This window comes from Gracilinanus agilis, chromosome 3, assembly GCF_016433145.1.
Source record: "Gracilinanus agilis isolate LMUSP501 chromosome 3, AgileGrace, whole genome shotgun sequence".
Taxonomy (NCBI): Eukaryota; Metazoa; Chordata; class Mammalia; order Didelphimorphia; family Didelphidae; genus Gracilinanus; species Gracilinanus agilis.
In genome coordinates, this window is record NC_058132.1 from 525,530,869 (window position 1) to 525,547,549 (window position 16,681).

Consider the following 16,681-nt stretch of genomic DNA (forward strand, 5'->3'; position numbering starts at 1 on the left):
TGTAACTCCTGAGTCCTTCCCAGACTATCACTTCCACACTGTGCTTCTTTCCCTTTAACTCCATACTATCTTCTTTTCTCCAGCCCTTTGTCCTTTCATACTGTTGAAGATCTTGCTCTCCAAAACCGCAGCCCTGGATCACTTCCACCATTCACTGCTTCTGCTCCTATATACATGCTGCAGAAGAAAATTGGAGAAAAACACTAACTCATATAGGCTGGGTCCACTAGGAGTTAATGTTATATAATCTCAACTGGGCTTTCACTGCAGCAAGGCAATGCTTTTATATCTCCCTATTTGTTTCACTTTTTCACTCATAACAGAGACTTTCCCAAACCTTTTCATCCTTTCTCAAACCTTCCATGGCTCTCCCTTCCCCCATGTAAGAAGTGGTCCTCCTGCCATGATCATTGCCTAAATGGAAGACAAAACGTCTGTTCCCACAAATCTATTCATCCAAAACCTTAAAATTCACACTAGACTGAACTGACTAAGAAATCCAATGACGAACTATAAATAAATTACCTTTTAAACTAGAATGTCACAAATAGGAAGGGGCTAAAACAGCCGCTAGTACAAGGTAGCTTCCCAGTAAAACCAGCAATGGGATCCATGTAACCAGTAAAGCATTGTGGTAGGAGGTGGAAGGAGTGGAGGGCTCCCCTGGGAAAGCTCAGGATGGGGAATAGTAGCGGGGAGTGTTGCAATGTTCACCTAGAATGGCTCTAAGGTCTCTAATAATCTCTCCTGTGATACCAGAGAAGGTCCTAAACATCCATGCATTCTGAACCTCAAAGATCTAGTGAATCTAACTCCAAGAAAAAGAGATTTAGCTCAAAAGTTCAGGGGACCTGGAGCAAGAGCATGTAGGGATGACTCACACAGCATAGTTCTCCAGAGATTGGCCCTGACACAAGGACCTAAGTCAGGAATTAAAACTAGAAAAATAATGTAAAGAAAACATCAACTAGTATGAAAAATTACTGCAAATCTACCTACTGCCCAAAAGAATCAAATATCTCTATAACAACATCAAGTAGACTCAAAAGAAAAAATGGATTTTCTGTGAGAACTTCAAGTAAAAGGAAATGATGGACAAAATTCTAAGTTTCTACATCAAAGGGGGAAAAAAAACACTTTAAACAACCAAAAAGAAGCAGTTAAGAATCAAGAAACTATAATCAGGATCACATAAGACTTGATATTATCTATTAAAAATCAGGAAACCTTGGAATACAATACTGGAAAATTCAAATGAGATAAGCTTACGATCAAGGATAAAATTATCCTACAAAGTTGAATCTAATACTTTTGAGGAAGAAATGGATCCTTAGTGGAACAAAGGACTTTTCAAGAATTCCTGATTAAAAAAAAAAAAATAAAAGGTAGGTACGGGGCTCTGAAAAACAAATTAGAGTCCTAGAAACCTTTGAGGAACTAGAAATGACTCTGATATAAAGAGTGAGCATTCTAATAGAAGAAGAATCAAGTGTAACTTCAGAATCTTAATATCTTCAAAGGAGAGAGAGGGAGTTAAATTTAAAATAAGAGCAAAAATAAATATGGTGGTAATGGATTGGTTCTGTTCTGAGGATATGAAGAACTTTCTCAGAAAAGAAAAGACAAAAAGAATATAATAATCTAGAAAGGAGGGAAAAGGGGATAAAATTTGCTAAGTCTCATATGTGAGGTAAGAAGAATATGGAAGAAAGGGAAGGAGTATAAGTATCAGCTGAACTTCATTCATTTGATATGGGCACTGGAGAATTCAACATTTTTTTCCTCCCTCTCACACACACACAGTCATATAAAAATATATCAAACTTAATGTAGAAGTAACTGAGGAATCTGTTAAGAGACAGGATAATTTGGGGAAGGAAATAATCACACACAAAACAAACCTTCTTTTCCTTTCAGATAGATAAGAAGTGTGGGTATGGGAAGGGGATATAATAATAATAATAATAATAATAATAATAATGATAATAATGATAATAATAACAACATTTATGTAACACTATGTGGCAGGCACTAGCCAAGTGCTTTACTATTAATGCCTTATTTGATCCTCACAACAACCCTGAGAAGTGAGCACTATTATTATCATCCCAATTTTACAGATGAGGAAACTGAGGCAAACAGAGGTTTAAGTGACTTGTCCAGGGTCACACAGTAAGAGAAAAGCAAAGAAATAGAGTCTAGGGTAGTGTTTTAGATTAGACAAATGGAGAATGAACAAAATGTAGTACAGATATGCAATGCAATATTACTGTGTCATAAGAAATAATAAAAGGGACGTTTGCAGAAAATGCTCAATAATACAAACTGATACAGAATATAAGTGAGCAAAACAGGAGAAAAATGTATACAAGGACAACAATAGTGGAAAACAAAAACAACCTGAATGACTCCAAAACTCTTACTAATTAAATGACCATTTTTTCCCAGAGGACTTGATAGAGACAATGGATTCAGGGTACAGACATGCATTTCTAGGCATGGACATTAAGTGAATTTGTTTTGCTTGTCTATTCTTATTTGGTCCCTCCCTCCCCTGTTTTCTCTTGGTTTTTAACTGTGGGAGAGAGATTGGAAGGAAGGACATTAGAAATAATGATACCTCTGCCCAAAAAGAGGGTCACTCTAATATCTTTTAAGCAGAATGAAATTTGGAGGAAAGCATAGATAAGCAAGGCAATTTTGAAAATGACAAGTAGAATTTATTATCTATGTTTTAGAAAATTGTAGGAAATAGAATCCTCTTTTACATTCTATCCATGGAAATACACTGAGTTTCATCTATAGTTCCAGCCTGCCAAGCTCTTGCTTAATCTTATAAATTTATTAAAGATTTTTTCTGGCTTCATGTCAGATGCCTATTTGATAAATATGCCTTTTTCTATACTCTTAGCTAAGTACAAAGGGTTAGAAGTCACTTATGCCCATTAAAAAAATAATTGATTTTGTTCTGTAAGGGGAAATTACTTGATAAACCTAGGAGAGAGCAAAGTAAGAGAGTGTAATAAAGTTAATGCCACATGATAACAGAAAAAGAGACAAGATAAAATTTAGTACTCTTTAAACAACCATGCCATCTGCCTCCCTTATCAATAGAAATGACATGATTGACTGACTCTAATTCAACATGAGACAGAGCAGATTTTTTCCAAAGAGCAAAACTTATGCTGGGCATAAGCTTCAGAACCCTGATGGAATGCTCTTTAGTCACCTGAGAGATGGTACTCCAGAAATCTCACTCCCTTCTCTGTCTACTTTTATTCCTAAAGTTTATCCTACATTCCAACTGCCTTCCACTTATCAAACTTTACACTCTCATGCCTAAAAAACTTAGCCTATGCTACTCCTACATATTTGAAACAATCTCCTACTAATTTAATTCATAAGCACTCTCTCTCCTGCCCCCTCCCCACATCATCTGCTTACAGTCCACTGAACCACCCAGCTGCCCCTCACTTCATAAGCTCTTAATAGTTAACAGAGTTCTCACAAAGCAGGTTTCTAAGTAGACTGTCTAGCATTCTTAAAAAATACATTCACATATACTGCAGGTAAAATACATGAAAACAATCCATACTTCATTTTTAGGCTGTTACTTTAGTCGATTTCTAATATATTTTTTCAGGTCAAACTAAAAAAATTTTCATAAAGTTCCACCCAAAGAAATTAGTAATTCACAAATTCCAAGGGACTTTTGCTAGATACTCAAACATCAGCAAGACAAAAGCCATTTCAGTTCCCATTAAAAAAAAAAACATGCACATGTGCACAATGGGGCAAAAGATAACTACTATATTCAGTCACAGGATGATGAAAAAAAAGAGGAAACACCGTAAAAGGATATCTGTAGATGATCTTCCTTCAAACAAATATGACAAGAGCAATGTGCTTCAGTTTCCTAAAGTCACTCCTGCCAAGTGTTACTGCTTCACAAAGGACCTAAAAAAATTGCTAACATGTAAGTAGAAAATTATTGTACTTTTAGCAATGATCTAAGAATTTTATAAAGTTAATGTTTTTGAAATATTTCATTTCTCATATAACTGAAAGGTAGAGTTTGTTTCATTCACCAGCTATATGTATTTGCATGAAAATACTATTTTATTGCTAATTTACAATCTTGCTCCAGAGATGAACAAATATTACTAATAATCTTTTCCTGTTAACTTGGTATTTAGAAAAGGGTTAGAAAATATGCCAAAAATGTGTTTGCTTAAAAAAAAACTAACCATTACTGCTTAATCTGTGTAACTATATAAACTGATAAACTAATAATAGCTTAATAGGTAAAGTAATAAAGAAATACATTAAACTGACATTTTAGGACACAGTCATATGTGAACTGTAGACTGAGAATTAACCTTTTCTCATTAGAGAAAGAAAACCTTTTAAAATCAAAACTCAAAAGAGTATAATGATGAGGGGGCAGCTGTAGCTCATTGGATTGAGAGCCAAGCCTAGAGATGAGATATCCTAGGTTCAAATCTAGCCTAAGAACACTTCCTAGCTATTTCACCCTGAGCAAATCATTTAATCCTGATTGCCTGTGCCTTACCTCTCTTCTGTCTTGGAATACAATATACAATTTACAATATACAATATTGATTCTAAGATGGAAGTTCAAGAGTTTAAGACCTAATTTATATTTTTATTTTTAATTGTTATCATATTATTATTATATTACATAATATGTTATATATAGATTTCAAAAAGGATTACATATGCTGAAAAAAAGGTTCCATCACTCCCAAAGTAAAACAAATTCTCTGTAAATGAATTTTTGAATACTTGTTATCTAATTCTTTGTCTTTTCTCCTGAAAAAGTACCAACTATAAATTAAAATATGAAATTCCTTCTTGATCTCAAATCATAATGTGGTTTGGAAACAATGGCAATAAAAATGATTATTTTCAGTTTTATTTTTGTGTAGTGCCTATAATGTCTCATAAGAAACAATATGTATAAGAAGAATGTCCTTCTTAGAAGGTATGCAGGAGAAGAAGGGGGGAAAACCCATCTGCATCAAACAACCATTATTAGATAACAGAAAATCTCATTATTGGATAAAGAGAAAATCAAGCAAGCTGGATTCCTGGCTAGCTATATAACTTAAAGTTTTGGGGCAAGTCACAGAATGCTTCTAAATATCATTTTGGAAATGGGAATATAGAAATAGGGGAAAGAGAAGCATTTAATACCTATCTCTATTTTGATAGAGATTCTGAGTAAGTTCATAGGTGGAGGAGTTTTAAACAAAAAATTATTGGATAATTAATATTTATTGAAATATTCTCAACTTAGATCACAAGATTATATAAACACAAGTAAAACTAATAAAGAATCTTTCCATATATTAGACACTGTCAAACTACAGCTCATATCATGTCCCATATATAAGGTATTTCTTTCAAGAGATTAGTTTATAACTCTAATAATAATAGTTGACTACCAGATAAATTGTTTTAATTATAAATTGTTAAAAATGGAATATAATAAGCTGATATCATAAGTGTAAGATGGGAAAGGACTGGCTACACAGCAGTTTGTCTGAAGAAAATCTAGGGGCTTTACTGGACTCCAAGCTCAGAATGCAGCGGGATATGACTCACTGGGCTTGTACTGAGAGGCACGGTTCACAAGAACAAGGTGACAATCCTGCTATAAACTCTGCCCAGGTCAGACCGTGTCAGGAATACTGTTTGTTTCTGAATAGCATGGTTTAAGGAAGAACAATGACAAATTGGATAGCCTCCAAAAGAAGGCAACTAGAATGGTAATATGTTAGATGACAATCTGCTGAAGAAAATGAGGATGTATCTAAAAGGCTATCATGTGAGAAAGCAATTAAACTTGTCCTATTTGGTCATAAAGGGCCACACCAGGAGCAAAGAGTAGAAAATCTATAGAAAAAAATTTATTAAGGATGTCATAAAAAAATTCCTAACAATTGCTGCTGTCCAAAAATGAAATAGTCTACCTCAGAAAGCAGAGCTTTCTCCCCACTGATTAAAGTTCTTGGAGCAAAGGGAAGACAACTACTTGTCAGGTATGGTATGGTGGGGATTCCCTTTTTGAGGATATTATGAATTAAATATATCCTGAGACCCCTTCCAAAACTAAAATCCTGTGAATCATATCATCTATGTTAAAGCATAGAATGGTTGTACTTTGCACTAGAGGAGAGAATATTGAATACTGATGAAATCATAGATCCTTGAGGCGGCCAGGCAGGTCAGTGGGTAGAGTGCTAGAGTTTAAGATAGGAAGAACAGAGTTTAATAAGTCTTGCCTCAGATAGACATTTGAAAGCTGTGTAACCCTGGATAAGCCACTTAACCTCTGTGTGCTTCAGTTTTCTCATCTGTAAAATGGGCATAATAAAAGCTCTTAGCACATAGGGTTGATATGAGGATCAAATGAGAGAACATAAACAGTACTTTGTAAACTTTAAAGTGTTATCTAAATGCTATTATTAAAATAGAAATTAAGAGTAAGTCTTTAAATTTATAAAGTGATTTTCTTATAAAAACCATAGGAAGAAGATAACATATATGTTGTCATCTATTTTATGGATGAGGAGAGGAAAACTTGGAGGGGTTAAGTGACTTTCCTGTGGTGAAACAATGACTTGGTGCTGGACAGAGCTAGCACCTGAATCAAGGCCTTCAGATTCCAGGTCTAGTAACACTTTCCCAGGAGACCAAGGCGAACATCATCTTGGCATCCTACTAATTATTACATATACTTTATTTATTTATTTATTTTTTTAATTTTAATAACAAATTTCCACATAAGTTTTCTGAAGTTATAGAATCCAAATTGTCACCCTCCCTTGTTCTCTGCCCTCTCCTGGAGCTGGCAAGCAATCAGTCCAGGTTATACATGTATTATCATACAAAACATGTTTCCATATTATTCGTTTTTGTAAGTGAATAATCTTATAAAAACAAAGTTCTAAGACATATCCCAAATAAACAAGTGATAAGTTATATGCTTCTGTCTGCATTCATACTCCGACAGTTCTTTCTCTGGAGGTGGATAGCATTCTTTTTCATAAGTACCTCAGAATTGTCCTGAATCATTATAATGCTGTTAGTAGCAAAATCTACATATACTTTAATAGCATACTACAGCAGACCTTCATTTGTTTGACTTTTTGTGTTAAAGCTGACCAGTAATTTTCTACATTCTCAGCTTTGTAAGAAAAAAATGACACAGGAATCAGTAAAGAAGAAAGCAGTAAAGAAAGAAAGCAAGAGAAGCTAAAGATTAATCTGACTGTGTTGATCAGGCCACATCTATCATGCTGAGTTCCTTTTTGGGTACCACATTTCAAAGGGATATTGACTACTTGTTGTAAATAATGATGAGCAAAGCCAGGATGGCAAAAGGTCTAGAAACCGTATCATATGAGAAATGGTTGAACTGGGAAGCTTTAGTCTAAAAAAAAAAAAAGAATCAGAAGGAAAATAAGAATTGTCTTCAAATACTTAATGGAACAAAATTTGGAAGGAGTAGCTTTTCCCCATATAAATCTAGCCAGAAAAGCAAGAACCAACAGGTGGGAATGAAAGGGAATTACATTTTGGCTCATTATAAAGAGAAAATTTCTATTAGAACTGTCAAAAAATGCAACATATTTCTTTCTGGGGTAATGTATTCCTGTCTCTGGAGCTCTTCAGGAAGCAGTCTGGCTGACAACCAACATGTGTCAGGAGTTATGCAGGTGGGGAGAGGGAGGGAGTGTGTTTGAATGGGTTACAGGTTAAAGGGGATAATTTCTCATTCTTTTTAAGTTTGAGATTCTAGCAAATGCAAATTTCCCTACTGAACTAGGTGCTTAATGTAGTTAACCTAGACAATTAACAACATAAAACATTTCAAACTCAGTTTCTTTACAATCTTTTTCCTCAAAATAAGCTTTTGTTTCTTCTAAGGAAAGTAATCAATAGTGTGGTGCAAGGAGTAAGAGAACTCAGGTTCAGATTCTGCTTTAGCAACTGACTACTTATATAACCTTGGACAAATCTCTTAACCTCCCTAGATCTCAGTTTCCTCAAATATAAAGCAAAGGAGTAGCTGCCTTCTGCAGCCCCTTCAATCTTTAAATGTATGGTCTTGTGAAATACAAAATCTAAACATAACTAACATTTCACCTATGTTGAAAACATAATAGACACAGGACACTATGATAGGTGACAAAAGAATGAAAAAAATGCTTGTGATAAAATTTTTTCTTACTATTTTTTCTTTTCTTTAACCCTTGCTTTTTGTCCTAAATGACTTAAGTCACCCAGCTAAGGATGTGTCTGAAGCCACATCAGAAAGCAGGTCTTCCTGACTCTAGGTGTAGTGTTCTATCTACTGTGCTACCTAGCTGCCCCCTTTTATCTTATTCTACACTTGACTGATTTGATAAAGGTCAGAGGTAATTCCATGGTGACTAGCTACAAAATTACAGGACAAATTATATTTATTTATTTATTTATTTTCCTTTTGAAGTTCTTACCTTCTATCTTAGAATCAATAGTGTATTGGTTCCAAGGCAGAAGAGCAATAAGGGCTAGGCAATGTGGATTAACTGACTTGCTTAGAGTCACACAGCTAATAAGTGTCTGAGGCCACATTTGAACCCAGGACCTTCCATCTCTAGGCTGGGCTCTCAATCCACTGAGCCACCCAGCTGCCCCCACAAAATTACAGCAAAAATTATTTTTGGAAAGAAACAACCAGACCTTATAAAAAGACAGCTGAGGTCTGAGATAAGAGCTCTCTATAGACACATTCTCATACACACACACACACACACACACACACACACACACACACACACACACGTGTTCGTATATTAAATGGGACTTCAGAATTCTAACCCATCTACTAGCTTTTCATTTTTAGAGAGATACCCCCTCATTTGACAGTTTTTCCTGAAAAAATTCTCTGTATTTTTTTTTCATAAAAAAGGAATATTGGCACACAAAAAAAAAAAAACCTTTCAGTCAGAACTCAATATGAGCAAATGAAGAACCATCTCATAAAAAAAAAAAAAAAAAGGAGAGCTGATTTAATTCCATCACTCAAGTTTAATGTATTTTCATTTCATTCTACTATGGTCAAAGCATTGTGCTAAATGCTGGGTAGGCAAAAATAAAAAACTGGCTTCAGTGAGCTTATATTCTATTAGGGATGGGAGATGTGGGGGGTAATAACATTTTACCAAGGTAGTAAGGACAATGTAATGGATAGAGAACTATAATTTTTCTTTTAACCAACTTTGCCAATAAATTTGATAGCTGGTGGTTATCTAAGTCATTTAGCTACTTGTTTTTAGGTTTCTTGTTTACAAGAGGTGTTAATGCTTTTTACAGAAAGATGCAAAATAGCACGATTCATTCTACTAGACAACAAATAAGGAAATTTGGTGGTTGTTGAATTCTCTGAGCTGTGTGAGCCATTGGATGTCACCCAAATGCCTCAACTGCAGGAGAAGACAGCCTACGTAAACTAGACAAAAACTAGACCTTAGAAAATCAGGTAATTAGAGGAGAGGGTGATGACAGATTCCATTCACCTATCAGGTGTTCTGTGCTCAAGAGAACAGAAGTAATATAAACTTATTTGTTGCAAACTTCTCAGCATATTCTCCTATCACTTCCTGTACTTCCCATCAGTTCTACAATGAAAGAAGCTTCCTGTGACTCATATTCAATATAATTTTCCAAGTTTCTCATCCTTTCCTAAGAATTATTTCCCTCTTCCCTACATTGCCCCCAATGGACAAATCAAAGAGCGGAGGCTATGTATAAACAAAAGAAGTTTGATTTAATGAAAAAGCAACACCTTAGTCATTATTTTGTAATAGACAAATATCACCTGTGCCTATAAAGCTGATTCTGGGCTTCTATCTTTTAAAATGTATATTCTTTGAAGTTACTTATATCATACAATGCTTCAAACTTCAGATACTTAGAAAGCTAGCTTTTCCTAGCACAAAATCTATAATTGGGGCAGGGCCAACCTCAAAGAGGTAGATGGAGAGGGTTTGTGTGATATCATTTCATAACCATCTAGAAAGGAAAGAAAATCATTCCCATCAGCTGGATTTTCCAGGTCAAGATTAATTCCTTAATGCATGGCTATGATTCCTACTGAAACACAAATATATTTGAAAAGCAACATTTATAACTATTAGTCATTTGAACCAAGATATGAATGAATCATCTCAGAAGACCTTATGATAGGAGAGTGGAAAGTGAGAAAGAACAAGGGTATTAAGAACATTTCTGTTGTTGTTCAGTCATTTTTCAATTGTGTCTTGACTCTTCATGACCCCATTTGGAGTTTTCTTGATAGAGATACTGGAGTGGTTTGCCATTTCCTTCTCCAGCTCATATTACAGATGAGGAAACTAAAGTAAATATGGTTAAATAATTTGTCCAAGGTCACGCATGTCTAGTAAGTATCTGAGGCCAGATTTGAACTCAGGGAAATGAGTCTTCTTGATTCCAGCCCTGTCACTCTTCCCACTGTACCACTTAGATGCCCCTATTAAGAACGTAAAGAGAGACAAAGGGTGGGCTATTAAAGGCAACAAAATGCACAGAATTCAGACATCACAGGCACAAAAACAAACTACTTACTTCACAATTTATCTAAGGGCTAGTCCTGATCCTAGATACTTAAAAGGTTTTTTTTGTATTATTATTTGTATTTGCCCTTTTTTTGGAAAATTAATGCTCCAGTTGATGCAGGGCAGAGTTAATTTTTAAATATATCAGTATTTTTAAGTGCATGTATTGAACTGAAAGTACATTCTGACTGCAGAATGATCTAGTACTACATATCCAAAACTGCACATGTTTGGAAGCTGTTTCCCCCCCAAAAAACTATTTCTAAAACATAAATTACATTAATTTTTTGTCTCTCTTAAGTTTTTGCCTTTTTCTTTTCTTTTTGTGTTGTTAAACAAAGTATGTCGTTCAACATGTCTAATTATGCAAAATGAGATAATAAAATCAAGATATGAGCAATTCTAATAACCATTGTCTATCAGGCACACATAAAAAAATAAATGAATGAATGAATGAATAAACAAACAAACAAACAAGCAAACAAACAAACAAATAAATAAATAAATGTACGTACGGCTCCCCAACCACAGAAAACTAACTTACAAATAATTCTATGGGTGCTTAGTTCTGAGAGAATGTATGTTTTTCTCAGACCAATATACTGAGTACAGAGATTTAAAAACAACAAGCTTAGATAAGGAGGCAGAAATCACATCTGCAACCTTTTGTTCAAAGATACCTTAGACCAGTTATGGATAGTTTCTACAGAGCCTGTTGATTAGAGGGGATTTTACTCCAGTGGAGAAGGTGGTTTTGAGGTACAGAAAAAATTTGCAATTTCCCATACCACTCAACTGCCTCACATCTGTCTGAGTACTCCACAAATACAAGAGAAATACACAGATCATGGTAGTTTTTTCCTTTAGCTAGAAAGTACCATGCCTATAGCATCATTTGTCTCAGGAAAAAACAGTCTTGAGAAAAATCTGTACTTTTTTTCCCCATTAAAAGTTAATAAGGTATAATACCTTCAAATTCAACTTGGCATATTCTGCCTAAATATATGAACTGACTAACAGTTCCACAAGTAGGAGTACCTGAGAAATAATGAGAAACTAAACAAATTCAGACCTATAAAACAGTCTAAACACTAATGACCCAGAACCTTTGGTAAGAGGCTAGGTCAATTCTGATCAAACTTCAGGCAAATTGCTTTGAGAAAATTTGGCATTTGGTGAATTGGTCCACTCTCTTTCAACAATATATTGGATGGGAGGATTCTTTAAGGAGAGTTGGACCACAAAATAACCGCTTTTTCTTAAGACTTCTTATGGGAATGTATATTATTTCTGCTTCTAGTGGAAAGTATGTTTGGTTCAGACCAAAAAGTCAGACCCATATTTACAGTTACAAAAGACAACCTAGAACAAAGAAATGTTTCTGATTCCTATAATTTTCTCTTCCTCAGTCACCATAATAATGTTTATGTATATAGAAAGCTGTTGGACTAAGAACTCTCTAATGTACTTTAACAGGACATTTCCCAGGAGACTGAGTTTTGAAATATTTTATAAATGATAATATGAATATTATAAAGGAGGTTATGGCTAGGATTTTTAAAAAGCAACATTTCCTCAGAAGTGAAATTATAATAAAAGGAAGTTGAAATTTTCACAATGCCTTTTCCTAAACTACACCCCTTGTCTGGAATCTTCATGCCACCTGACCAATTTCCTATTTTCATTTCCTAAATATCTTGCATGTAATCTTTCCCCTTAAATATACTTTCTTTGATTTCCTCATCACCTCACTTTTTTTGTACAAAATATAACTGCAACAAACATTCATTAAATACCTACTACTGAGGGGGCTCAGTGGATTGAGGCCTAGAAATGGGAGGTCCTAGGTTCAAATCTGACCTCAGACACTTCCTAGCTGTGTGATCCTGGGCCAGTCACTTAACCTCCCCCCCTTGTCCTTACCACTCTTCTGCCTTGGAATTAATACACAATATTAATTCTAAGGTGGAAGGTAAGGGTTTAAAAAAAACACACACAACATCTACTACTGAGCACTATTTTAAGAACTGGGGAAAATATGAAGATTAAATGAGACATGGTGCAGTCCTTGGTTTCTTCTACTTCTTTTTAAAACCCTTACTTTTTGTCTTAGTATTAATTCTACGAAAGAGAAGTGACAAGGAGTTGGTAATTGGGGTTCCGTGACTTGCTCACGGTTACACAGCTAGAAAGTATCTACTCAGTTGTCCCTAGTCCTTGGTTTCAAGGAGCTCACAATCTAGTTGAGAGATATGTATAACATATGACAAATGCGCATAGTATAGAATGTTTAGGGTATATCAAAAGAGAGGTAGAGATTAAGCAATGTACAAGTTTAGAAAATCATTACTGATTTGAGAAAAATATGGAAATGGTTCATAGAAGAGACTGCATGTAAGGTAGCTTCAAAGATGGAAAGGTACAGATTGGGTGATGTAATGGAGGGATAAATAAGCACAGAGTGAACACTGACAAAGGCGTGGAGGTGATAGAACCCAAGTTTTAACAGTTCATTTTGTTTAGAGTGTAGCCCAAGGAAAGGGAGAGGTATGGATGTGCTGAATCATAAAGGTGTTATGTGTGTGAACATACAAAGGTAGATGAATATGACAGTGGTATTTGTGAGCTGCTACATATAAAGTAAGTAGTATCACTGTTGCCTATACAGAGATTTCCTAATTCCTTGGTCCCCTTGAGAAAACAGATCTGTGCCAATTCTCCTGAGATAACTGGATTCCTTTCAGAAACAACTACAGGGAATTCATTGTTCTGCCTTTTCCTCAAATACATGCTTCACTGAATTTTCTCTTTTTACCTTTTTCTGTAGAACTTAAAAAACACTGCCTTTAGTTTATCATGAAGCTTTGAGCCTAACTCTCACACTTTTCTGACACAAATCAGATCATTGTGGTAATGTTCACAGTCTAGTGTAAGCAAAATGTGTGACTAATTTCATTTCCTGGCAGTGATAGGAACCATGTATTAAAAATGCCCAACTGAAATTCAGCTTAAAACCATAGTTCAATACTTTCCTGAGATGTAAGGGGGGCTATGATCTATCTTATTTTAATCATATAGTGATTTAGAAGGAAGGAGGGGGATTTCAGCCTAAGAAGCTAGGGCTTTCCTTATACCATAAAACAGGCTTGTCTTATCTATATTAATGTATTTCTCTCACTCAGGACTTCCCCAGTTTTTTACTAACCTATGATTGTGGTAACATGAATTTTTAACCTCAAACTCTTAGGCTCTTTTTGTGTCCTCAACTTTCATTTTACAATTGCTGAATTTCATATCAGAAGAAATAGCTGCCTGGCATAACTATAGAATTCTTTCTCTTAACAACAGATGCTTTATGATACTTTTAACTAATATTATGCTTATATTTTTTTCTCTAGAGAAACAAAATCCTAGCAAAAATGGAAACCAACTTCACCACTCCGTTTTCGACATTAACAAATATGACCTGTGACCTGTATGCACATCGAAATGTAGCAAAATTCTTAATGCCTCTTCATTACAGTACTGTCTTCATCATTGGACTTCTTGGTAACCTATTAGCCTTGTCTGTCATTTTTCAAAACAGAAGAAAAATTAACTCCACCACACTCTATTCAACAAATCTCGTCATTTCTGATATACTTTTTACTACTGCTCTGCCAACCCGGATAGCCTACTATGCAATGGGGTTTGACTGGAAAATTGGTGAAAGCTTGTGTAGGATAACTGCTCTTATATTTTACATTAATACATATGCAGGTGTGAACTTCATGACTTGCTTGAGTATCGATAGGTTCTTGGCTGTGGTCCACCCTCTTCGATACAATAAGATGAAAAGAATCAAACATGCCAAATGTGTGTGTATATTTGTCTGGATTCTTGTATTTGCTCAGACACTCCCACTACTCATACATTCTATGTCAAGGGAAGAAAACGGAAGGACAACTTGCATGGAATATCCAAATTTTGAAGGAACAGACCATCTTCCTTGGATTCTCCTTGGCGCCTGTTTAATAGGTTATGCTATTCCACTTGTAATCATACTTATATGCTATTCTCAAATATGTTGTAAACTCTTCCAAACTGCTAAACAAAATCCACTGACTGAGAAATCTGGGGCAAACAAAAAGGCTCTCAACACAATCATTTTTATAATTATTGTATTTGTTGTCTGCTTCACCCCTTATCATGTCGCAATTATCCAACATATGATTAAGAAGCTACAAAAAGAACCAGATTGTAAAGAACAACAAATATTCCAGATTTCCCTCCATCTTACTGTTTGCCTAATGAACTTCAACTGTTGCATGGACCCTTTTATATATTTCTTTGCATGCAAAGGTTATAAGACAAGGGTTATGAAAATGTTGAAACGTCAAGTTAGCGTATCAATTTCAAGTGCTGTTAGATCAGCTCCTGACGAAAACTCACGTGAGATGACAGAAAATCAAACAATGATCCATTCTAAGTCTTTAAATGGAAGGTAATGAAGCATAAAATCTTGTATTTACAAGAAAAATGTCTGTTCAGCACATCTTCAGAACCTCTCTCACTGGGTAATGTGAATTTTCAGAATTCAAAAGGGGATAGTTACTTACAAAGTAATGGGTATGTTAAAAAGAAAAACACCAAACTGTTACCCCAAAGACAGAATGCCATGTGACAAAAGCTGCTCAGGTATATGTAATTACAATGATTATAAGTAAGATGTGACAAATCTAAAAAACTACTCTTCCCTATGTATTTTAAGAGCTAGACCAATTGAAATGAATAAAGAGAAAAGTAATTTAATAAATACAGAAGGATTTCGGTGCTCACAACAACTGAAAAAGAGAAAAACCAATAAAGAATTAATGTACTAAATTATATGAATATATCCAAGGACCCATGATATCCTGATTGTGGGGAACTTTAATTGTAGGAAATTCCTCCACCTAAAGCTTATCTATAATTTAGTAGGTAAGTCCTAGGAGTCTCTTGATGCACTGAAAAATTATGAGACTTGTCCAGAGTCACTGAGAAGAAAGTCTTGATGGTTACCAGTCTTTCCTGACTCCATGTCCAGGCCTCAAAACACAATGCAATCAATGTTCATTTGTCAATCAAATAAAGCACTTATATGTGTTAATTGATCATTTACTTTGTTATAAAATAATAAAATAGAATTTTATTTTATGGAATTAAAGGAATTGTTTTAAAATTAAAGTCTCTGCATATAAATTACTGATGGCATTATCATTTATAAAATTTAGATTGTTATTATAAAGATATTTATGTAAATATTAAAAAGTTTAATAAAACTATAGTCAGAAATTGTGATTACTTTCTGAGCTAACTGATATCTCTTTCATGTGTTTATTAGACCTTTTAACTTGGAGATTAATAAATATGCATTTTATATCTCAAAACAACAATAAAGAACCTTCAAATGAACCATGAAAATTTAAAATTCTACTTTATAAATGAGAAATGATGTCTGTAGGACAGAATCTCTATTACTGCCAACTGTTTTGTGTTAATGAAAACTAGGAATTTGAAAATGCTTTAATAATAATAATTTATAAAGAGTTAGAAGACTCATTAAGTTGGCTATACGTCACAGGAAGAATACATTGCCCTAAATAGACAAATCTCTGTCTTTATATTAAGAAAGATTTTTGTTTGTTTTCTCTTAAAAAATGATGTTATAAGAATAACGATCATCAACAAAAAAATGAATAATGCAGTTAAAATGTAAAATAAGCAGAAAACTCATAGTATTTAACAGGCTAGAAACAAATCAATTTTTTAAAAAAAGAAACAAATAGAAATGATTTTAGTGTGTCTTTCTTCAGGGTACCTCTTCCTTTGTTTTCCTTCTTTTTAATATAGTTAAAGTTAATGTGCATATCTTGTATATTTTCAATGTAAAAATGTTAATATATTCACTTTATATGCATTTTTTATAATCCTGGATACTAAAAAATTTATATATTTGGCATTTTTTTAATCCCAAAACTTTATTTCAAATAAAGACCTGAATGTTTGAAAGT

The 16,681-nt window shown here is 34.3% G+C and overlaps 2 protein-coding genes across 2 annotated transcripts in view; one reads left to right on the forward strand and one right to left on the reverse strand.

Moving 5' to 3' along the window:
• UBAC2 (UBA domain containing 2) overlaps positions 1–16,681 on the reverse strand; it is a 284,290-nt gene that overhangs the window by 151,268 nt on the left and 116,341 nt on the right. The gene's annotated exons all lie outside the window — the stretch shown is intronic.
• LOC123242642 (G-protein coupled receptor 183-like) lies at positions 3,954–15,136 on the forward strand. The gene is made up of 2 exons (XM_044670550.1): positions 3,954–3,976; positions 14,048–15,136. Exon 2 carries the CDS (start codon positions 14,069–14,071, stop codon positions 15,134–15,136), a length of 1,068 nt encoding a protein of 355 aa, XP_044526485.1. The 5' UTR covers positions 3,954–3,976; positions 14,048–14,068.

Bases quoted from the DNA above. Each gene is read 5' to 3' on its own strand.
- LOC123242642 (XM_044670550.1), top strand. From the start codon at position 14,069: ATGGAAACCAACTTCACCACTCCGTTTTCGACATTAACAAATATGACC.